This window comes from Gigantopelta aegis, chromosome 10 (assembly GCF_016097555.1).
Source record: "Gigantopelta aegis isolate Gae_Host chromosome 10, Gae_host_genome, whole genome shotgun sequence".
Lineage (NCBI taxonomy): Eukaryota > Metazoa > Mollusca > Gastropoda > Neomphalida > Peltospiridae > Gigantopelta > Gigantopelta aegis.
This window is the reverse complement of record NC_054708.1, coordinates 72,843,970-72,862,203: the sequence shown is the minus strand read 5'-3', so window position 1 is coordinate 72,862,203 and position 18,234 is coordinate 72,843,970. Positions and strand designations below refer to the sequence as shown.

Sequence of the window (18,234 nt, the reverse complement as noted above, 5' to 3'; positions counted from 1 at the left end):
GATGTGCTGTATTATCGATCACATATTTAGAGCTTGTTTTCATTTGAAAACCCAATCTCATAGATTCGACTGATTTTTGTAACTATTTTCAAATTAAATAGGATATTAAACTCGCTACCATTTCGTATCATGTTTATGTTCCTCATGAAATAATTTTCATAGTCGCTAGCTAAAGCTCGTGACAATTGAAAATTATTTCACTCAGGACATAAACATGATACGAAATGGAAGCTCATTTAATATCCTATAATTATGATACAATGTATGTATCCTGATGCAGGAAACTCCTATCACAATAGAGGCATTCCCATAATACCCATCCCTCCTAATTGTGTATCGATGAGAGACCAAATGATTATAACAATACATACATGGTACATTTCAAAGTATGGCAGTTTGTTGTATTATAATTATATGATTATGTTTACTTCGTTACTTGGCTCATTCCAGCCAAAATCCCAGTTTTTATTTTTGTTTAAATTTGGAAGTAATAATCAAAATTGTCCCTTAAAGTTTCTGTCCCAAGTCAAGCCACTGGCATCCAGAGACGGGGACTCGGATAGACATGCTCAAAACCTTCGTGGTATAGGAGCATGTTAAAAACTTCAAGTCAAGTCATTCCAGCCAGTGCACCACACCTGTTACATCAAAGATCGTGGTATATGCAATCCTGTCTGTGGGATGGTGAATATAAAAGGTCCCTTGCCATTAATAGAAAACTGTAGTGGGTTTTCTGTGTGACTGTGTCAAAATGTTTGATACCCAATAATAAATCAATGTGCTCTAGTGGTGTCGTTTAACAAAAACAAAAAAAATTGTTTCTTGGTCAAGGGAGAGAAACTGAAAAAGAACAAGTGAGTGAGAGTGAGAGGAATCATAAAAGAGGCAGAGAAATATGCTCCCATCACTTAACATTAGTCCTATCATTGTATCAAAAAGTAGCAAGAGATTATTTATTTGCACTGTGATAGATGGGAGAATTACATACCTCTTCTCGATTTCATTTGAGTAGGAAGTTCCATTCAAATGATTAATGAATATTAAATTAGCAATTGATTGAATGCTACATTTTTGTATATGCGTACATTCATGACCTGTATATTATTTCGATCAAAATTGTATTAATAACTGTGTAAAATATACATAATGGATAGAAAATGTTTATTTGACTGGTGGGGCTTAAAGTAATAGTCCAGTCACAATGAATATTGTTCAGCCTGAGTTGTGTAGCAAAAAGTCATGCCAGACTGCTGTTTGATTCAATGTGATATTTTATGTGTTTTCTATTTTTTATGTTGAACCAAATGGATAATAATTGTTGTTTTGTACAATGTGTATACCTGTCCATTTCCACACATGCATAAACATGTACAAGTCTTAGGTCATTCCTGGGTCAAATTATCTGATTATCAATATACATGGCAGTTAGTGTCAGCTGGGTGAGAATCATTAAAATACATTTGTACCCAAATTGATTTTCTTCATTCACCTATCCTGTGATGCATGTCTGTTAGTTCAATATACTAGTAACAATATCAGCAGAACTAGGCAGTGGATATGTACCAGTACAAGTTTACATATATATATATATATTTCACGTACAAGTGTACATATATGTATAGTTAATGTACAAGTGTACGTATATGTATATTTAATGTACAAGTGTACATATATGTATATTTAACGTACACATGTACATATATGTATATTTAACATTAATATCATCAGTGTAATTCGTGTAGGACACCTCTATGTTATGGGCACAGCTTGTTTGAAGATATTTTGTAATTTGAAGGTTTGATTATATACAGTAAATTACTTTACGGTTGAAAGGACTTGAAATAGTATGTGTTTAGAGGATAAAGTCCAAACTGTTTTAATAGTTTTAGCTGAAATTGATTGAGTAATAATTATATGTTATAGTTGTTTTTATGAAGCAATATGACCCCAAAAATGTAAAAACAAAATCTAATAAATCATAAAGCTGCCAGCATAACAAAAAGTATACTGCAGCACAATGATATGAGTAATTACAAAATGTTTATGGATTGATTTTTTCCCCGCAATCACTGTTTGCATTGGCAGATTATGATGACCAATTAAAGCAAAGTGAAAATCTACTACTAGCCTAACTCCTGAAATCATTTTAATGACTGTTTACTTTGGACTAGATTTTCAGTTGTTACTTTTTTTACATCCATTGATTTCTGTACATTATGTCAAAATTTTGTGTCATGAAAAACATACATTCATGTATGTATTTATGAATTAAAAGAGTTTCAAAAATATTTCTTGATGCCAGAAGGTTAACAAAGTTGTATGTACCTATCTTTAAATTTAGCATCATGAAATATTAGCGTCTTGTATGGCCTCGCTGAGTTCTCTCAAATTTTATGCTCGCTAACATTTCCTGATTTACCATATACTGTAAAAAGCTAGCTTGCTAGCTTAATACTACACATTTTTTTCATACATAAAGTTAGGAATAAATACTGGTATGATTTCACCATTCTTTTTGATGGATTGCAAGATAAATATAATAACAGGTTAATGCCATAGGATATCTGCTTTATCCTGTTCAGGATAAATGGGGAATTCCATTTGGCAAACCTTGCAGATTTCTATATTCTTGTAATAAGAATCTTACATTCACAAAATAAATCTGATGATCACCTGTGTCATTAACCTGTTATGTTCTCTATGATTCACTGACATACTTCTGTAAATGTACCCTAATTTCACACTTGGTTGCCAATGTTTTGTTATTGCCTTCATTTTATTTATTCAGGCAATGTCACATGCACATGGACTTTATTGTCACAAACATTTCTTATGTTCTGTTGATTTTCTGGATAGTAATTTGTAAAAATTATCCTTTTAAAATAAAACTTACTTGTATCCTCGAGTAAGTGTGAACCGGCCTATTAATGAACAATGGTTTTTGCACACGCGCATTGTAATGTCCGATTGATTTGATGAAATCATGTTTTACCTTGTTCACTTTATTGTAAAAATCAACCAACAAATGTTAATATTCATACCATTTTCTGTTGTGAAGAGATTAAATGCATGTCGTAGTCTAATGTTAACATTCTTCAGCTACTCCGTAAACTGGGCTATTGTTTTCAAGAGTGTGCAGACAAAATGTCAGTAGACAAGATGAGCCATTTTTATAAAATAATCGAGTTACTTTTATTTAAAAGCAAAATTCCATGACCCATGTTCTGTTGTTGAAAAAATCATATTTAGTGCTTCACAGTGTTTTCATTGGTCAAATAAAATTTCTATAACAAGCTGCAGTAGACAACGCTGTTTACAGATCAGTATTTTTTTTTTTTTTCATAATTCTGGACAAATATTAATTTTCAGTTTTAAATGATGAAAGAACTAAAAAGTACCTTTTGTCAAATATATCATATAAAAAAAATTACCGTTGGATATGTTTTATTTATTGTGTACAAAGTCAAAACAAGGGTCCAAAAAGTGACTGTCGTCGACCGTAGTAATGCAAATATGAATAAATGTTGTTACCAGATTCGTGCATTTTTGTTTACTTTGGGCAAAAATCAGCCTGCCCCACTACAAAAATGGGAGCCTGCAATACTAATATTGAAAATGACCAATCTCCAAATTTTATGTAAAATGTTCAGGAATAGATGAATCCTTGATGGTAAACACAACTTTGTGATTATATAATCTTGCCTTCCGAATTCCGAAATGCGCATGCAGTAGACTGATGGAAATACAATCATGGTGAAAAGGTTTCAGGCCTGCTCATTTTGTATTTGATCAAATGTGAAGATTTGCTCCAGAACTGAGGGTGAGTGGGGTGTGCACAGCTGAACTCCCATCTCTTACTCTTATGCCAATTAATAGCATTATCAGTTGCAGATTCTTTACCCATGACTGTTCTTGGGTAATATGCCTGATAAATGTTTTTAAAAATACACATTTATACACCCCCCCCCCCCCCCACACACACACACACACACACATATTTTTGCTCAGGGTTTCTGCCAGAAGGTACGAAGGGTAAAATTACATGCTCTAAAATCTTGGATATTAAAGGAATGCTTAAGCAAGGCTTTTGGACTGGTATGCATATTCAACAATATATAATGCACATTATTGCTTAATATCAACAAGTATATTATTATATTTAATTAATAAAATGGTTAAATGTGACGGCTATTAGATATAACGGGCGCAGCCATTTTGTTCCATTCCAGTCAATACGCCCTCTGGCGAGCTGGTGGTTACGTAATACTTAACGTGTAACGTCAGGAATGAGTCTTAGAACTAGAAAAACAAATCTACCTGTTTTTTGCGGGATGATAAAATAGTCATGCATTGCAATGTTCTGTAATAATATACATCCCAGTAAGCCAGCAATAAGTATATATTATGTTTCAATACAAAATAAACCACTATTGTCAAAGTGGCTACACAACAAGTCTAAATAAATACATCATGTTTTGTCCATGCATTAACCTACACACTGAAATGATACACGGAGTGTTTTCTTAGTTAATTGGTCTATGCTGTTAGTTGCCTCTACCTGTGATTCCTGATTGGCAGGTTTGTATTTGAGTGGTAACCAGATGAGCCAATTAATTGACGCTGTCTAGACACGAAAATACATACCGGTATTGTGTAATATTACCTGTCGCCTCTAAAATAGAAATGGACATGGTTTATTACTGTAAACAGTTCTGTAAACTATTGATTAAGTAGACTTTCCCATCTAAAACCACAGAACTGACCAATTACGTAGTCCTAAAGAAAAGAACATTATCACTTGGGTATCGTGGGTTGTCGTTTTTGCTCCAACGTAGCATACCAATAGGTCTAATAGTGTACATTTTCCTTTGGATTATTTAACAGAGAAAACTACTATAACCCCATTTTGTTCCGTTAATGCAACTTGAAATATATTTAGTTAAATAGTTTATTATATTATCACGTCATTTATGTTGTATTACAAGTCAGGTTGACCAAAGAGAAAGCCTTGTCGAAAATTACTTTTATTGTTTACACAAGCTAGCTGTATCGGACGCCTCGAAAAGAAAAGAAAATGACTGCCTCCAGTTAGCTGGAATAAACACGTGTAAAATTACGCTTTTTTCATTTGTTAAAATGTCAGTATGTGTTGGTGGTCCATATATGCATCTTTCCAACACATAAGGCTCATGTTTTAGTTTACTCTCCCTTTAATGGAGAGATTTTTTATTTTTTTTAGAAAGATTATAGGGTGAGAATGGCTGTTTAAAATATGTCAAAGTACATCCAATGCAGTGTCCAGTTTCCAAAGATTTTAAACCTATAACCACCTATAGTCGGTCCCACAGGGATCACATTTTTTTCATGCTATGTAATTTACTACAAGTTATTTTATTTCCTGATCCAATTGATTTGTAAATTGCGCCCACAAATTGTATTTCGTTGTTATTTCCAAAACACTTTTTACTTTTCTTCTTAAGTCAAACCAAACTGAAATTATTTACAAAAAACACTTTAATAGAATGATGGGACGGACTATAGTTGGGTCACTTATGATCTGTTCTGTTTTTATTACGTACTTTCAAATTATTTTCTGGCAGAAAGCCTGATGCACAAGAACACACACACACACATACATACACACATGTATCATCTAATTAAATGTGTTTAATAAACTCCATAAAATAAACACTTAAAATGTTTTTGTGTTACAGTACGTGTACATAAACACACACATACACATACCGGTACATGACTCATGCATGCTCGCATGCTCATACACATGTAAGATTTATTTGTAAACTTGTAGAACAGGATATTAATGGCTACATGTACTGAGTTTTATATTAAATGTGTGAATTCCACCGTCTCTCGGGCAGGACGAGGATGTAGGGAAGTACTATTGACCTACAAGTATTGTGTCTCTCGAAGGTCAAACTCTGTTCTGCTTTACTGGTTTCACTGACATTCATGCAATTCTGCTCACAACCCTCACTATAGCTCACTGTCTGTTCACTGGATAGCTACATTGTACCAGTAACACATTTCCTCGTGCCAAATTTAGATTCACCCACAGTTGCTTGGACTAGATATTCCATTCTGATGGCCATTGATTGTTTGGGCCATTAATTATCATACCAGAACATTCCCAGGGATTTAGTGTTGGAATTGAATTGGTTGTGAATCTTGGGTTCAGCTTTTATACACCAACAGCAAGGCTTTGATGGAAAATACCAAGCCTAATATCCAGTGAAGTGTGTTTAAATATAGACCTGTCAAGAGTGAAGGTAGTTTTTAACCGGTAGGCAGTTGTATATACGGATACAAGCAAGCCTGGTTGTTGGTCGTTTTTTTTGCTATTGTGAGTTTTCTCCCAGTGTGTGTGTGTGATGCCTGCACAAAACAAACTGAAGACACCTCTACGGAGTACTCGCGGAGTGCGGAGGTCTCTGAAGCTGAAAAACAAGGATGAGAAGACCCGAAAGATTCTGGTATGTAGACTGGAGTGTCTTTAGTATAGGAGTGGCCTGTATTGTGTAGTCTTGTGATCACGGTGTCATGTCACACTGATCCTGCTGTCCTCTCTTGCTTTGCCCATCACGTTCAGGTTGAGGCCAACACAAAGTAGAACTGTTCACATACCATACTCGTATCACTTTTCAGGATGTTTGTGAAAATAAAGCAAATATATGCGGCATATTTTTACACAGTAATAGTACTTGATGCACTTTTTTTTTTTTTTTTTTTTTTTTTTTTTTTTTGTGGGTCTAGCTCAGTGGTAGAGTGCTTGCCTGGTGTGTGATGGGTTGCAGGGTCAGTTGCCCTCTGTGGAGTTTTTAATCATTATTAATTATGCAGCATATAATGTAAGTTGGTTCAGGATGGGGTGGGGTTGTCATGAGTTCTTATGTATTGCAAGTTATTGTTGGTAAAAATGGATATATATATATATATATATATATATATATATATATATATATATATATATATATATATATATATATCACCACATTTTTCAAGGATTCTTGAAGTTAGTTTCTTTCAATGGTTGTTGGATGTCAAACATTTTGTCATTGTGACACATAAAGAAAACGCACTACATTTTTTTGGTTAGTTTTGCCCCCCATGTGTGGGATATTTCTCGTTGTAGCCAGTGCACCATGACTGGTATATCAAGGGCCATGGTATGTGCTATCTTGTCTAAAAGATCCCATGCTACTAATGGAAAAATGTAGCATGTTTCCTCTCTAAGACTATATGTCAGAATTACCAAATGTTTGACATCCACTAGCCAATGATTAATAAATCAATGTGCTCTAGTGGTATTGTTAAACAAAATAAATTTTAACTTTTAAATTTATTGATAAATGTATTCATCAAATAGGTTTTTGGTTAAGTTTAATTTGCTTGCATATTTATAAAACTGTTATGTACAGAGTAAGGTAACTAAGGTTGCTAGTGGAAAGTGATTGGAAACATTGATTTGTACCTTGTAGTAAAAACAACTTAAAAACAAAACCAAATTTTGCTCACCAGTAATTACATACAAATGTAAGTATCTTTGCAATCATAATATTATATTGATATAGTGGTAATACTGCATGGTATTACCTCTGTGTTCAGGGCCGTAGCCAGGGGAGGGGGCAAGAGGGGCAGTTGCCCCCCGCCCCCCTCCCGAAAACAATTATAGAAATTTAAAGAAAATTCTCTTCTTATCCATTTAAGGAGTTTTAGACTATTAACTACTCAGTTGCACCCTCCCCCAACAAAAAATCCTAGCTACGGCCCTGATGTTGGTATTATTATGATTTCAAAAATAAATAATACATTATACACTCTGCCTGTACAATTGGACTCATTGATTTTTGTTGAGGAACAGGATTGAGCTAAATTAGTCAGTAGAATGCTTTCCTATTGTACATATATTTGGGTTGTAGGATCAAATCTCTTTGACAGGCCCAAATGGCTTTTCCCCTCCATTTCAACCATTTCCCTATGCTGTCATATGTCTACATACAAAAGATCCTTTTGCAGCTTATGGAAAAATGTGGCAGTTTTTGGCTGAAGACTGTAGGAATTATCAAATGTTTTATATCCAAAAGCCGATGATTAATTAATCAATATGCTCTATAATGGTGGAGTTGAACAAAATAAACAGCAATAAACAGCAATTTTTACAGCAAGTCCGCTGTCGGTCAGAATCACCAATTTCTTGAGATCTCAGCTTCTCTGTCCACAGGTGTGAACTTGAAACTGTAATTTAAAATATGGTCATAATTTTATTAATCATTGCTAAAAATGTACTCCTTCCTCACCCCAGTAGATGCCTATCATATGAGTGTGTTCTGCTTTTCAGTATGTTCTCTCATGCTGAACAAATATTTTATATTTAAAAGTATATGTACATACTTTCTTTTCTTTCTTTTTTTCTTTTCCAAATAAAAAAAATCTCAATTTTTAAAAATGTAATTTAATATTATATACATTGTATCATTTGGAAATTAGTACCAACTGGTATGATAATTACCGGTATAGGCATTAGTACATTACATATTATTAGTTATAAATAAATGTGATGTCATAGAAATATTAATTGCTATTTTCCTCCAGTTATTTTGTTTCTTTCTTTCACTGTTATAGTCAGCTTGTCGATATACACAATACACAACGATGATGAGTTTACTGATTTGCGTCACAGGTTGAAAGCAGATCAGACAAGATTATTGACCACGTTCGTCCTTGACTAAACTATTTGTCATTGACTGGAACAGGCAGCATTCTGACAGAACAATTCAAATTAATTGGTCTTCCTCTCAGCAGGCAGTGATATAGGCTGGTCCCATCATTTAATAAGTATATATCTCCTGCCAGTGTACCATGACCGGTATACCAAAGGCCGTGGTATGTAATATCCTGTATGTGGGATGCTGCATACATGTATAAAAGATCTTTTGCAACTAGTGGAAAAATGTAGCAGGTTTCCTCTCTAAGACTATATATCAGAATTACCAAATGTTTGACATCCAATAGCCGATGATTAATAAATCAGTGTGCTCTAGTAGTGTCATTAAACAAAACAAAGTTTTACTTTAATAAGCATATAATATATGTGTGTGTGTGTGTATTTTTGTGTGTCCCATTGATTGTGTTTGTGTTTGTTTGTGTATATTTGTGTTAATTGTCTGAATATGTGTCAAAAATGTTCTATAGTCTATTAACCTTATACACAAGATGTAGATTATTGATTCACAACTGTAATAATAACACATAATGATAACAATTTAAAGTCATATGACTGGCTGCTCCTAAGTGATGACCAGGTTGCCACTGTCATACCATCCAATGAAAAAAAAGCACAATTGAAATTGATTACTCTATGACATATAAGTTAATTTAAAACTGATTTCTCTGTGCTGCAAAAGTTAACGACAAGCGCTAAGGTTGTAAATAAGTTTTATTTGGAAAAGATGTTTTAATTAATTATAAACCTGTTTTTTTGAAGATATGTATGAAATAAAATCTTTCATTTGTGTCTGCTAGTTACATTTTTCTTGTAAATCAAGAAATGTCAGTGAACCTAAAATATTAGTGAATTTAGTGAGGTCATAAAAAATGCTAAGTTTATGTATCTAAATTTAAAGAGACCTACAAAAAAAAAACTGTTCTGAAAAATGTTTGTGCGATTGTTCTATTGGTGATTAACTAAACACACAACAATGGTTAAATGCTATTGATAATAACAGTAGTTATTATCCTGTTCAATTATTTAGACCCAAAGTTTTTTGCAAATGTTACGTTTATTTCCTGTTCGATATTTGTTTTCTTTGCATTTACATGAAAACAAACCCAAACCCCGACAGGTTTTATATACAAATCATCATATAAAATGCACGAAGTTGACTTAATTCCACTTTTTAAAAATCTCTGTGTCGTTTGAATGCACGTTATTTCGCCTATAAATAACTAAGGTCATTTGCATATCAAAAGCATCATTCTATAGTGCGTTTCAAACTAATGTTCGGTTCTATCGTCCTATCCGCACAAATCGTAGTATGACCTATATTTAAGAAAATATCTGTAAACATGAAGCAGGCGCGGATTCAGGTGGGGAGTTCAAGTGACAAAACCTCAGTTTGAAAAAAAAATTTGTATCAAATATTATAATTATATTGTGGAATACACAAGCGCATGCGCTGAAGGGAGAGACAGACATAGAGAGAGAGAGAGAGAGAGAGAGAGAGAGAGAGAGAGAGAGAGAGAGAGAGAGAGAGAGAGACGTCATTTATGTAACGACGTACTCAACATATTTTAATCTATGGTTATATGGTTATAGGGAGAGAGAGAGAAGAATATGGTATGCATGCGATTGGTGGAGGTGTGACCCTCTGCACAACCCCAACCCCACTTAAGGCTTCTTTTGTATAGAGCGGGACGTAGCTCAGAGGTAAAGCGTTCGCTCATGGTAGGTCGACTGATTGATCCCACATGGTGGACCCATTGGGTTGTGTCTAGTTCCAGCCTGTGCACCACAACTGATGTATAAAGGCTGTGGTATGTGCTATCCTGTCTATGGGATGGTGCATATAAAACGTCACTTATTGCTTATCAAAATTGCTTATCGGAAACAGTGGCCCATGTGGCGGTAGCGAGTTTCTTTCTCACTGTCATAATGCTCCTTAACCGTTTTGTCTGACGCCACATAAACGTATATCAAATGCGTTGAGTGTGTCGTTAAATAAACATTTCCCTCGTATGTATGTGTAGTCTATATGCATTTCTAGTCGATTAGTTTATAGGTTGTTAGGTTGTTTGATAGTGAATGATATGGAAATAAATTGTTTTTGGTGTTAAAGAGTTCATGCATACATTAAAGTAATACTCCTAATGGGTATGGAGAAATAACTTAATCAGTCGACGAACTCATTTCTTTATCACTATCTTCGTTAAGGGGGACTATCACAGGGCGTATTTTATTTCTTATAAAACTATTTTGTTTTCTAAAATCTTCTTCGATCTTTATTACATGTTTAACTGAGTCAGAGAAGTGTGTAGGTGTGACAGAGTTCAATGCATGTGCAAGTTCTCTCCGCACCGTGGTAATTTTACCATCATTATGACGAGCTATGTGCCCTTTGACTTGACTCCAGATCAGTTCTATCGGATTGAGTTCAGAATGTCTTGGCGGCAGTCTTAGACACAAGTGCCCATGGCGTTCAGCAATATCATCAGTAACAAATTGCTTTGCACATTTGTTACTTTTCACAAGTTCATAAAGAACTGGCTTTGTCATGTTACTCTCAAAAGGTATATTTTTGTTTCGTAGCCACGACTGAATTTCTTCCTTTTTAGCGTTTAGTGCAGGACATCGTGTAATCTCAGTTAATTTGTTGTGGTAGCTTGCATTATTCATGACGATAACAGAAGGTTCTGGTAGAGAAGGCATAAGTTGTTCTTCAAACCATTTGATGAAATTGTCATGATTCATCTCACCATGATAGTCTCCGTCTGTTTTTTTTAGCCTCAAAGATCAATTCACAGCCATCTATCAATCCATATTTATCACAGCCAGCATGACAAATAATAAGTCTTTTTCCCTTCCCAGTCACCGAACAGAGTTTAGGAACTCGATCAGCAGCGTCTGATTTCGGCAGGTGATTGGCGGTACTTGTGCCCGGGTGGATATCTGTCCAGTGGTGGGATGTTGTGTGGTTGACATTCACCCAGGTCTCATCTTGATACACTATTAAATACCCCTGTTCTCGTAAACTGGATATTTCATGGAGATAGGACAGTCTCCTGTCTGATATATTGGCGTCCTCAAAAATCACTTTTCCGGTTGTAGACATATGTTGGTATTTAAAATCGAGGTCATGGAGTGTTCTTCGTAAAGTTGATATGGATATGTTGATTCCACATTCCTCCCTTAAAGCCACGTTAATCTTATGTAATGTAGGTAATTCGCCCTCTCTATAAAATCTGTATACTCGTCGTCTAATAACATCTTTCTGTTTTCGGTCGCGTTTTTTAACAGTGATTTCTGTGCTTGGATTCGTAGAGCTTAGATTTTTCACAGTTCTTTTTACTGTTGAAACCGAAACTTTAAGTGCAGCGGAAACTCGATCGACAATTCGATAAGAAGCATACCTAGGTCTACCGCGCTGATATTCATCTTCAAAATAATCGAAAACGTTCTTAATACACGATTTTACATCAACTGAAGTGTTTTTCGACTTACCCATATTTTTCCTCAAATAACAATAACAAGAATGTCGACTAATACATTTTCAATGAATTTATATACCCTACCTAACTTGTATTTTACGTGGTTTACACATTGCTACAATAGCACGTGCAGTCATATATCGAAATAATGATGTTATTGACCAAGCAATGCTATCGTATTTTGAACATTCAAGGCTGTGTCTGCGGGATGAAAAAGTGTATGAGTTCCCAATTTAGAGGCAAATTAAATAAACATTTTTATTATTATTTGATGTTGGTGGCCTTTGACATTTTATCTCTCCCCCCCCCCCCCCGTCTTCTGGGTCCGGCCCTGCATTAAATTTATTTATAAATTTGGAAAGCACATTCCTGTGGTGTGTGAGGTGATTTATGTTTATTACTGTGCTACACCTCATTTGTGTTAGGTTAGGTATGGTATGCTAATATATAATTGATACAATAAAATAAAAATACATAATACATTAGCTAAATTTATTAAATATAATGCACCTACAAGAAAGGGTTACATGTTCTGTTTGTTTACATCTATGTTTAACAGAAAGATTAGACAATGCTGTTACACACTGCAAAACAATAATAACCTTGATTTAGTGAAACAAGCTATAATGGCCTTCACGTAGCCTCCGATCCCAATGTTTTGATATGCAAATGACCGTAGTTATTTATAGGCGAAATAACGTGCATTCAAATGACACAGAGATTTTTAAAAAGTGGAATTAAGTCAACTACGTGCATTTTATATGATGATTTGTATATAAAACCTGCCGGGGTTTGGGTTTGTTTTCATGTAAATGCAAAGAAAACAAATATCGAATAGGAAATAAACGTAACATTTGCAAAAAACTTTGGGTCTAAATAATTGAACAGGATAATAGTTAGCATATTACTATACTAAATTTAATTGTCTGTAGGTAGTACTAAACCAAATAACTTCCGGCTGGGTCAAAGTGCGAGGTGCACCGAACTTTTGATAGAGAAGTGAACACCACAAGTCCTGTGATTGGTTATAAATGTGAGTGTGTTGGTTGTAAAAAATAATAGTTTCATCTGGGTAAAAAAAAATTGCAATTTTATTTCATCTAGTACCAATGTGTCAAGTAGCCTTGTGCTTGAAACATGTATGGGGTACCTGTAAAAAAAAGTACTCGAATTTTGTGCGAAACTAGGGTAGTCATAGACGCTACCCGTTATCTCAGAAACGAGCAGCTTGACCCCCATTTTTTTCTGATTCACTTTAAGTGTAAGGGGTGGTAGTATTTATATCCGTGGCGTTTATGTCGGTTGATACGTTGCAGGTAGGAGTTTTAGCCACATATGTTACTATTGTCGTCTATGGGATTTGATTTGGTAGTATACACCCTGTAAGCTGCATAAGATGTCAGCATACATGTATATCAAAATTTTCTTTTTTCCTACATCTTAAGGTGTGTTTTTTTTAATATCTGATAAAGTTTGTTAAAGTTTTATGTCTCTAATATGTCACTTAACTGGATTTCGCTAACATTTAAGATCTACCATATTTTATGAGGCATTAATTGTAATCTTTCCCAAAAATAAACAGCCATATGATCCACTAAAATGGATGGATAATAACCCACTTGACAAAAGCTCACCACATTTGGAGAAAGTGGACAACATATATAACCCACCATCAACAAAATAAAATAGAATAAATAATAATCATAATATCAGTTACAGTAACAAAATAAAAAAATAAAATGGGATAAAGTAGTTTCACTTCAGGCAGCACATTTTATATTAATTTAGCAAATTTGATTAAATAGATCTACAAGCTAGTCAGCTTGCTAAAAATCTCCCAGATGAGTGGATGTTGATTTTTTACACAAGAATACAATTATAAACCAGCCAGGACCCATAACACTTCCAATTCAACTGCCCATGACACACAGTTCCAGGACGTAGTTTCACTTGAGGGGGGAGTATGTAGTAGTGTTGGTATAATGTGCTCCTACTGGCAGTAGCTAGTGGCAATTTCCCTATTAGCTCAGTTGGTAGAGCGCTGGACTCCCGTATTGAGAGTCTGTGGTTTGAATCCTCTCAGTGGATGTTGATTTTTCTGTTGCATATGGTTAAATCTATTTTATTGTGTATATTGTATTCCCAATAACAAGTTAAAAGTGTTATTCTTACTCTTGTTTTCACGCAAGTGCTTAAAAGAGTCTTACGAAACTTTATCCATAAGCAAGGATGCCTTACATATGAATTAATTTTTTCTACACTGTACACAAATCATACAGATTATGCCACTTTTAAAGAGAAAATTATATGAACTACATCACTGTTTCCAAGATAATTAACTCTTGATCTTTTTTTTTTCCTTTCCTTTTAGTCCAAAAAACTATTTTAATGCAGGATTTTCAATGTACTGAGTTTCTTTGATTTGTTGTGTTTCCTTTTTGTTTGACACCACTAGAACACATTGATTAATTAATCTTCAGCTATTGGAGGTGAGGCATTTTCATTCTGACATGTGGTCTTCAGAGGAAAGTTTAACCCCGCTACATTTTTCCATTAGCAGCAAGGTATCTTTTATATGCACTTTGCCACAGACAGAACAGTGCCCATAGCATGGCCTTTAATAATATACCAGTCATGGGGCACTGCATGGTTGGAACAGGGAAAAAACAGAAGGGATCCACTTAGGGGGTTTGATCCTTGGACCCAAGAATTTCAGGAGAGCACTCTTTTGACTGAGCAGATTGTTACATGTTGAAAACTGTTCTGTCTAAAAGCAAACTGGTTGCTGTGAAGACGTGTGATTTCCTTAGAGTGCTGTATAGTGTAGAAATACTAGAATTCAATGTACATGTACCCAGTATACTTTTATTGAATTTTCTCTTTGTTGGTGATCAATCATTTGGCTGATCATGCATGCTAAGATTTTCTATTCAGTTGGATGTGTTTGTGTTTTTGTAATACACTTGTGTCATTGAAAAAAATCTAAATCTAAATCTAAAAACATATACAAATGTTTAATAGGCCTTGTGAGAACATAAATGCCTGTTGACTCACTTCTAAAATGATTGATCCCCATCAGTGGGCCCATTAGGCTATTTCTCGCTCCAGCCAGTGCACCATGACTGGTACATCATAGGCCGTGGTATGTGCTATCCTGTCTATGGGATGGTGCATATAAAAGATCCCTTGCTGCTAATCAAAAAGAGTAGCCCTTGAAGTGGCGACAGCGGGTTTCCTCCCTCAATATCTGTGGTCCTTAACCATAATTATGTCCTATGCCATATAACCGTAAATAAAATGTGTTGAGTGCATCATTAAATAAAACAATTCCTTCCTTCACTTCTAAAATAGTGGATCATGTAGCTCGAGTCACATCCAGCCCTCCCCTTATTGATATGTTGTTGGGGAGAATAATCAAATTAAATCTCTGTGGCATTAGATTTAGAAGAAAAAAAAGTGTATTTAGACACAGTACCTGGCTACGATTTTGGTCCTGACTATTACCAAAGTGTTACACTCTAGTCCTCCACTACAACATACCAATAAGGGGAGGGCAAGAGGTGACTTGAGCTGTAAATCATGTAACCAGTTCTTTGTAAATTAAGGAAGAAACTTATGCAAATGAGAGAGAAAAAAGCTTTTAAATACATGTATATATTTCATAAATGCACAAATGTTTTTTGAAAATCACTCTTGCATGTAGAAGTTCAGTAACCTGAAAAATAAAACCACTGGTTCAGCATACATTCTCTGCACCATGTCTCATTTATAATGAACCTAGTGGCCTCTAGAAGCCAGCCAATGAGGTAGGAGTATTTGTCCCCACCTTTTTCAGACAGACTGCAATGCAAGGTAACTTTGGCACATGGCCAAGTCTTTCCTGTATGTGATGTTATGTTGCTGGCAGTGAGCCAGGAAATATTGACAAAGTATTGATCCAGAAATTGCATCAGCCAATGTGAATGCCAAGTAGCACACACACCCCAGACTGGTTCTTACAGGACAGTCTGACCTTAGGGACACATACATAAACAATTGTAATTTACTGTCCACTAAGATTCTCATGAATGAATACAATCATATAGTTTTTAAAATATCTTTATCTTCTAAAATATCAGATTTTCAACATTATTATATATTTTTTTATGTATTGTTTTCTGTTAATTATCCCTTTACCATTCTTGACCCCCCACCCCCCCCCCCCCAAAAAAAAAAAACCCACAAAAAACTACACAAAACAAACAAACAAAACAACAACATTGACATAGTTATGAAGAAAAAAAATATATATATATATTTTTAAAAATTATATAAATATATGCCCAGCTAAAAAAGTAACTAAAGTTAATTCATATTCTGAAATTATACATTAAAAATGTATATTTAATACTTCATTTACTGAACAGCAAAATTAAGAAATAATTCAAGGTAGATTTGTTTGAATGATTTAAAAATGTTACTTTTTCTTTCTGAATCATAACCAAAAATTATTTCACAGCATGTTTATGAGATTTTTTAAATAAAATTTATGAGTAAGATAAATTGACTGACCAACCCATGTGTTACACTTACAGTAAACATTTTAAGGATGAAGCTGATAATGAAGACATTGTACATGTTTGTATGTCATATCCTGACAGTGATGTTGAGTGTGTCATTATAAACAAACAGGATTTGAATTAGCCAATAAAATATACTGAGTTGTGTGTGCATGTATATATATACTATATAAATGTTCACATATTCTAACAGATCAGAGAGTGCATCAAAATTAGTTGAGTTCAAGTTGATCAGCCTCACTGACTGCATGTCATTGAGGATTTAAACATAAAGAATCGCTCTCAGGTTGCTGCGAATCAGGTGAATGTTGTAGAAGGTGTTCAGTAAAGGATTATTGATTCTCGGGGAATGAGTGCCGGCTGAAAACGTGGCTTCTATCACAGCAGTAACAGCTTGTCAATGAACAACGACAGTTTGTTTTTATTATTCATATTTTCCTTGTTGAACATTTCTGTCTGAATAGAATTATACACACTCCTAAAAAAAGGGGGTGTTCTGATGTGAGAACGTGTGGCATCTTGAACATCTGTTTAAAAGTTCACTGGATTTTAGATGTTGTGGTGGAACTGCTAACTAATTAGCTTGTCTCAAGACGGTTGCTAGACCACCGTTAATTCTCTTGGTGCTGAATCACTTATATTCCAACCTGGACATACCTGTGAATACCTGTGTATTAAAACATTTGTTTTATTGTCCTTATTAACTTCAATGGGATCTTGTGAAAGTACACAATCTTTTAAATTGCGTGCTAAAAAGTGGAAATACAAAGTTTCAGACAAAACTGCTCTGAAAAAGGCAAGTACAAGTTCATCTTATCATCTTATCATCTTAATATTTAATTTTACCTTTTTAAAAATATAGGTACAATTTTTTACAAATATTATATACATGTATATATTTCTGCTTTAGTCGAATGTTTTACCTTTGAGATACATCCATCGCTGAATGTTTGATGAATGAATGAATGAACAAATTAATATACAGACTTGTTAGTACACTTTTCATACACCAATATCGGTCACTGCTGATCTAACGCTAAAATATTTTGATTTTATATACATGCATACATACATTAATATTACATCAAGCATACATCAGCCATTCACTAAAAAAAATTGGGGGATATTATAGAGGTACCATAGTGCCAACAATCCACTGTTCAATAGATAAGAGCAATAAATGAAGATATTATGTGTCTTGTAAATACATTGATGTGTCACACACTGGGATTGCCTCCAGGACAAAGACGCATAAATATTCTTCATATCCTGGTTTGGGTCAGTGTACGACATCTGTTGATTTATAACCAAATAAGCCTGTGACTGAGATGACGTGGGTATGACTTTGATCTGTGGACGTGGAATGTGCTTCAATGGTTAGAGCAATCACCAGACAAAGAATGATCACAGTATTGGTTCCCTATACTACCTGTCCCAACCATATTATACAGTA

General features: G+C 34.5%; 1 protein-coding gene across 4 annotated transcripts in view; it reads left to right on the top strand.

Moving 5' to 3' along the window:
* The window catches only part of LOC121384546 (hexokinase-1-like), a 48,657-nt gene that overhangs the window by 12,608 nt on the left and 17,815 nt on the right, over nucleotides 1–18,234 (top strand). The window contains exon 1 of one of the 4 annotated variants that reach the window (XM_041514980.1): nucleotides 5,919–6,491. The exons of 2 other annotated variants lie outside the window; for them this stretch is intronic. In XM_041514980.1, coding sequence (XP_041370914.1) covers nucleotides 6,390–6,491 — 102 coding nt within the window. In that variant the 5' untranslated portion in view covers nucleotides 5,919–6,389. Of the gene's footprint in view, nucleotides 1–5,918; nucleotides 6,492–17,003; nucleotides 17,578–18,234 lie in introns of those variants that run through there. One more of the 4 variants, XM_041514981.1, reaches the window with a different exon arrangement.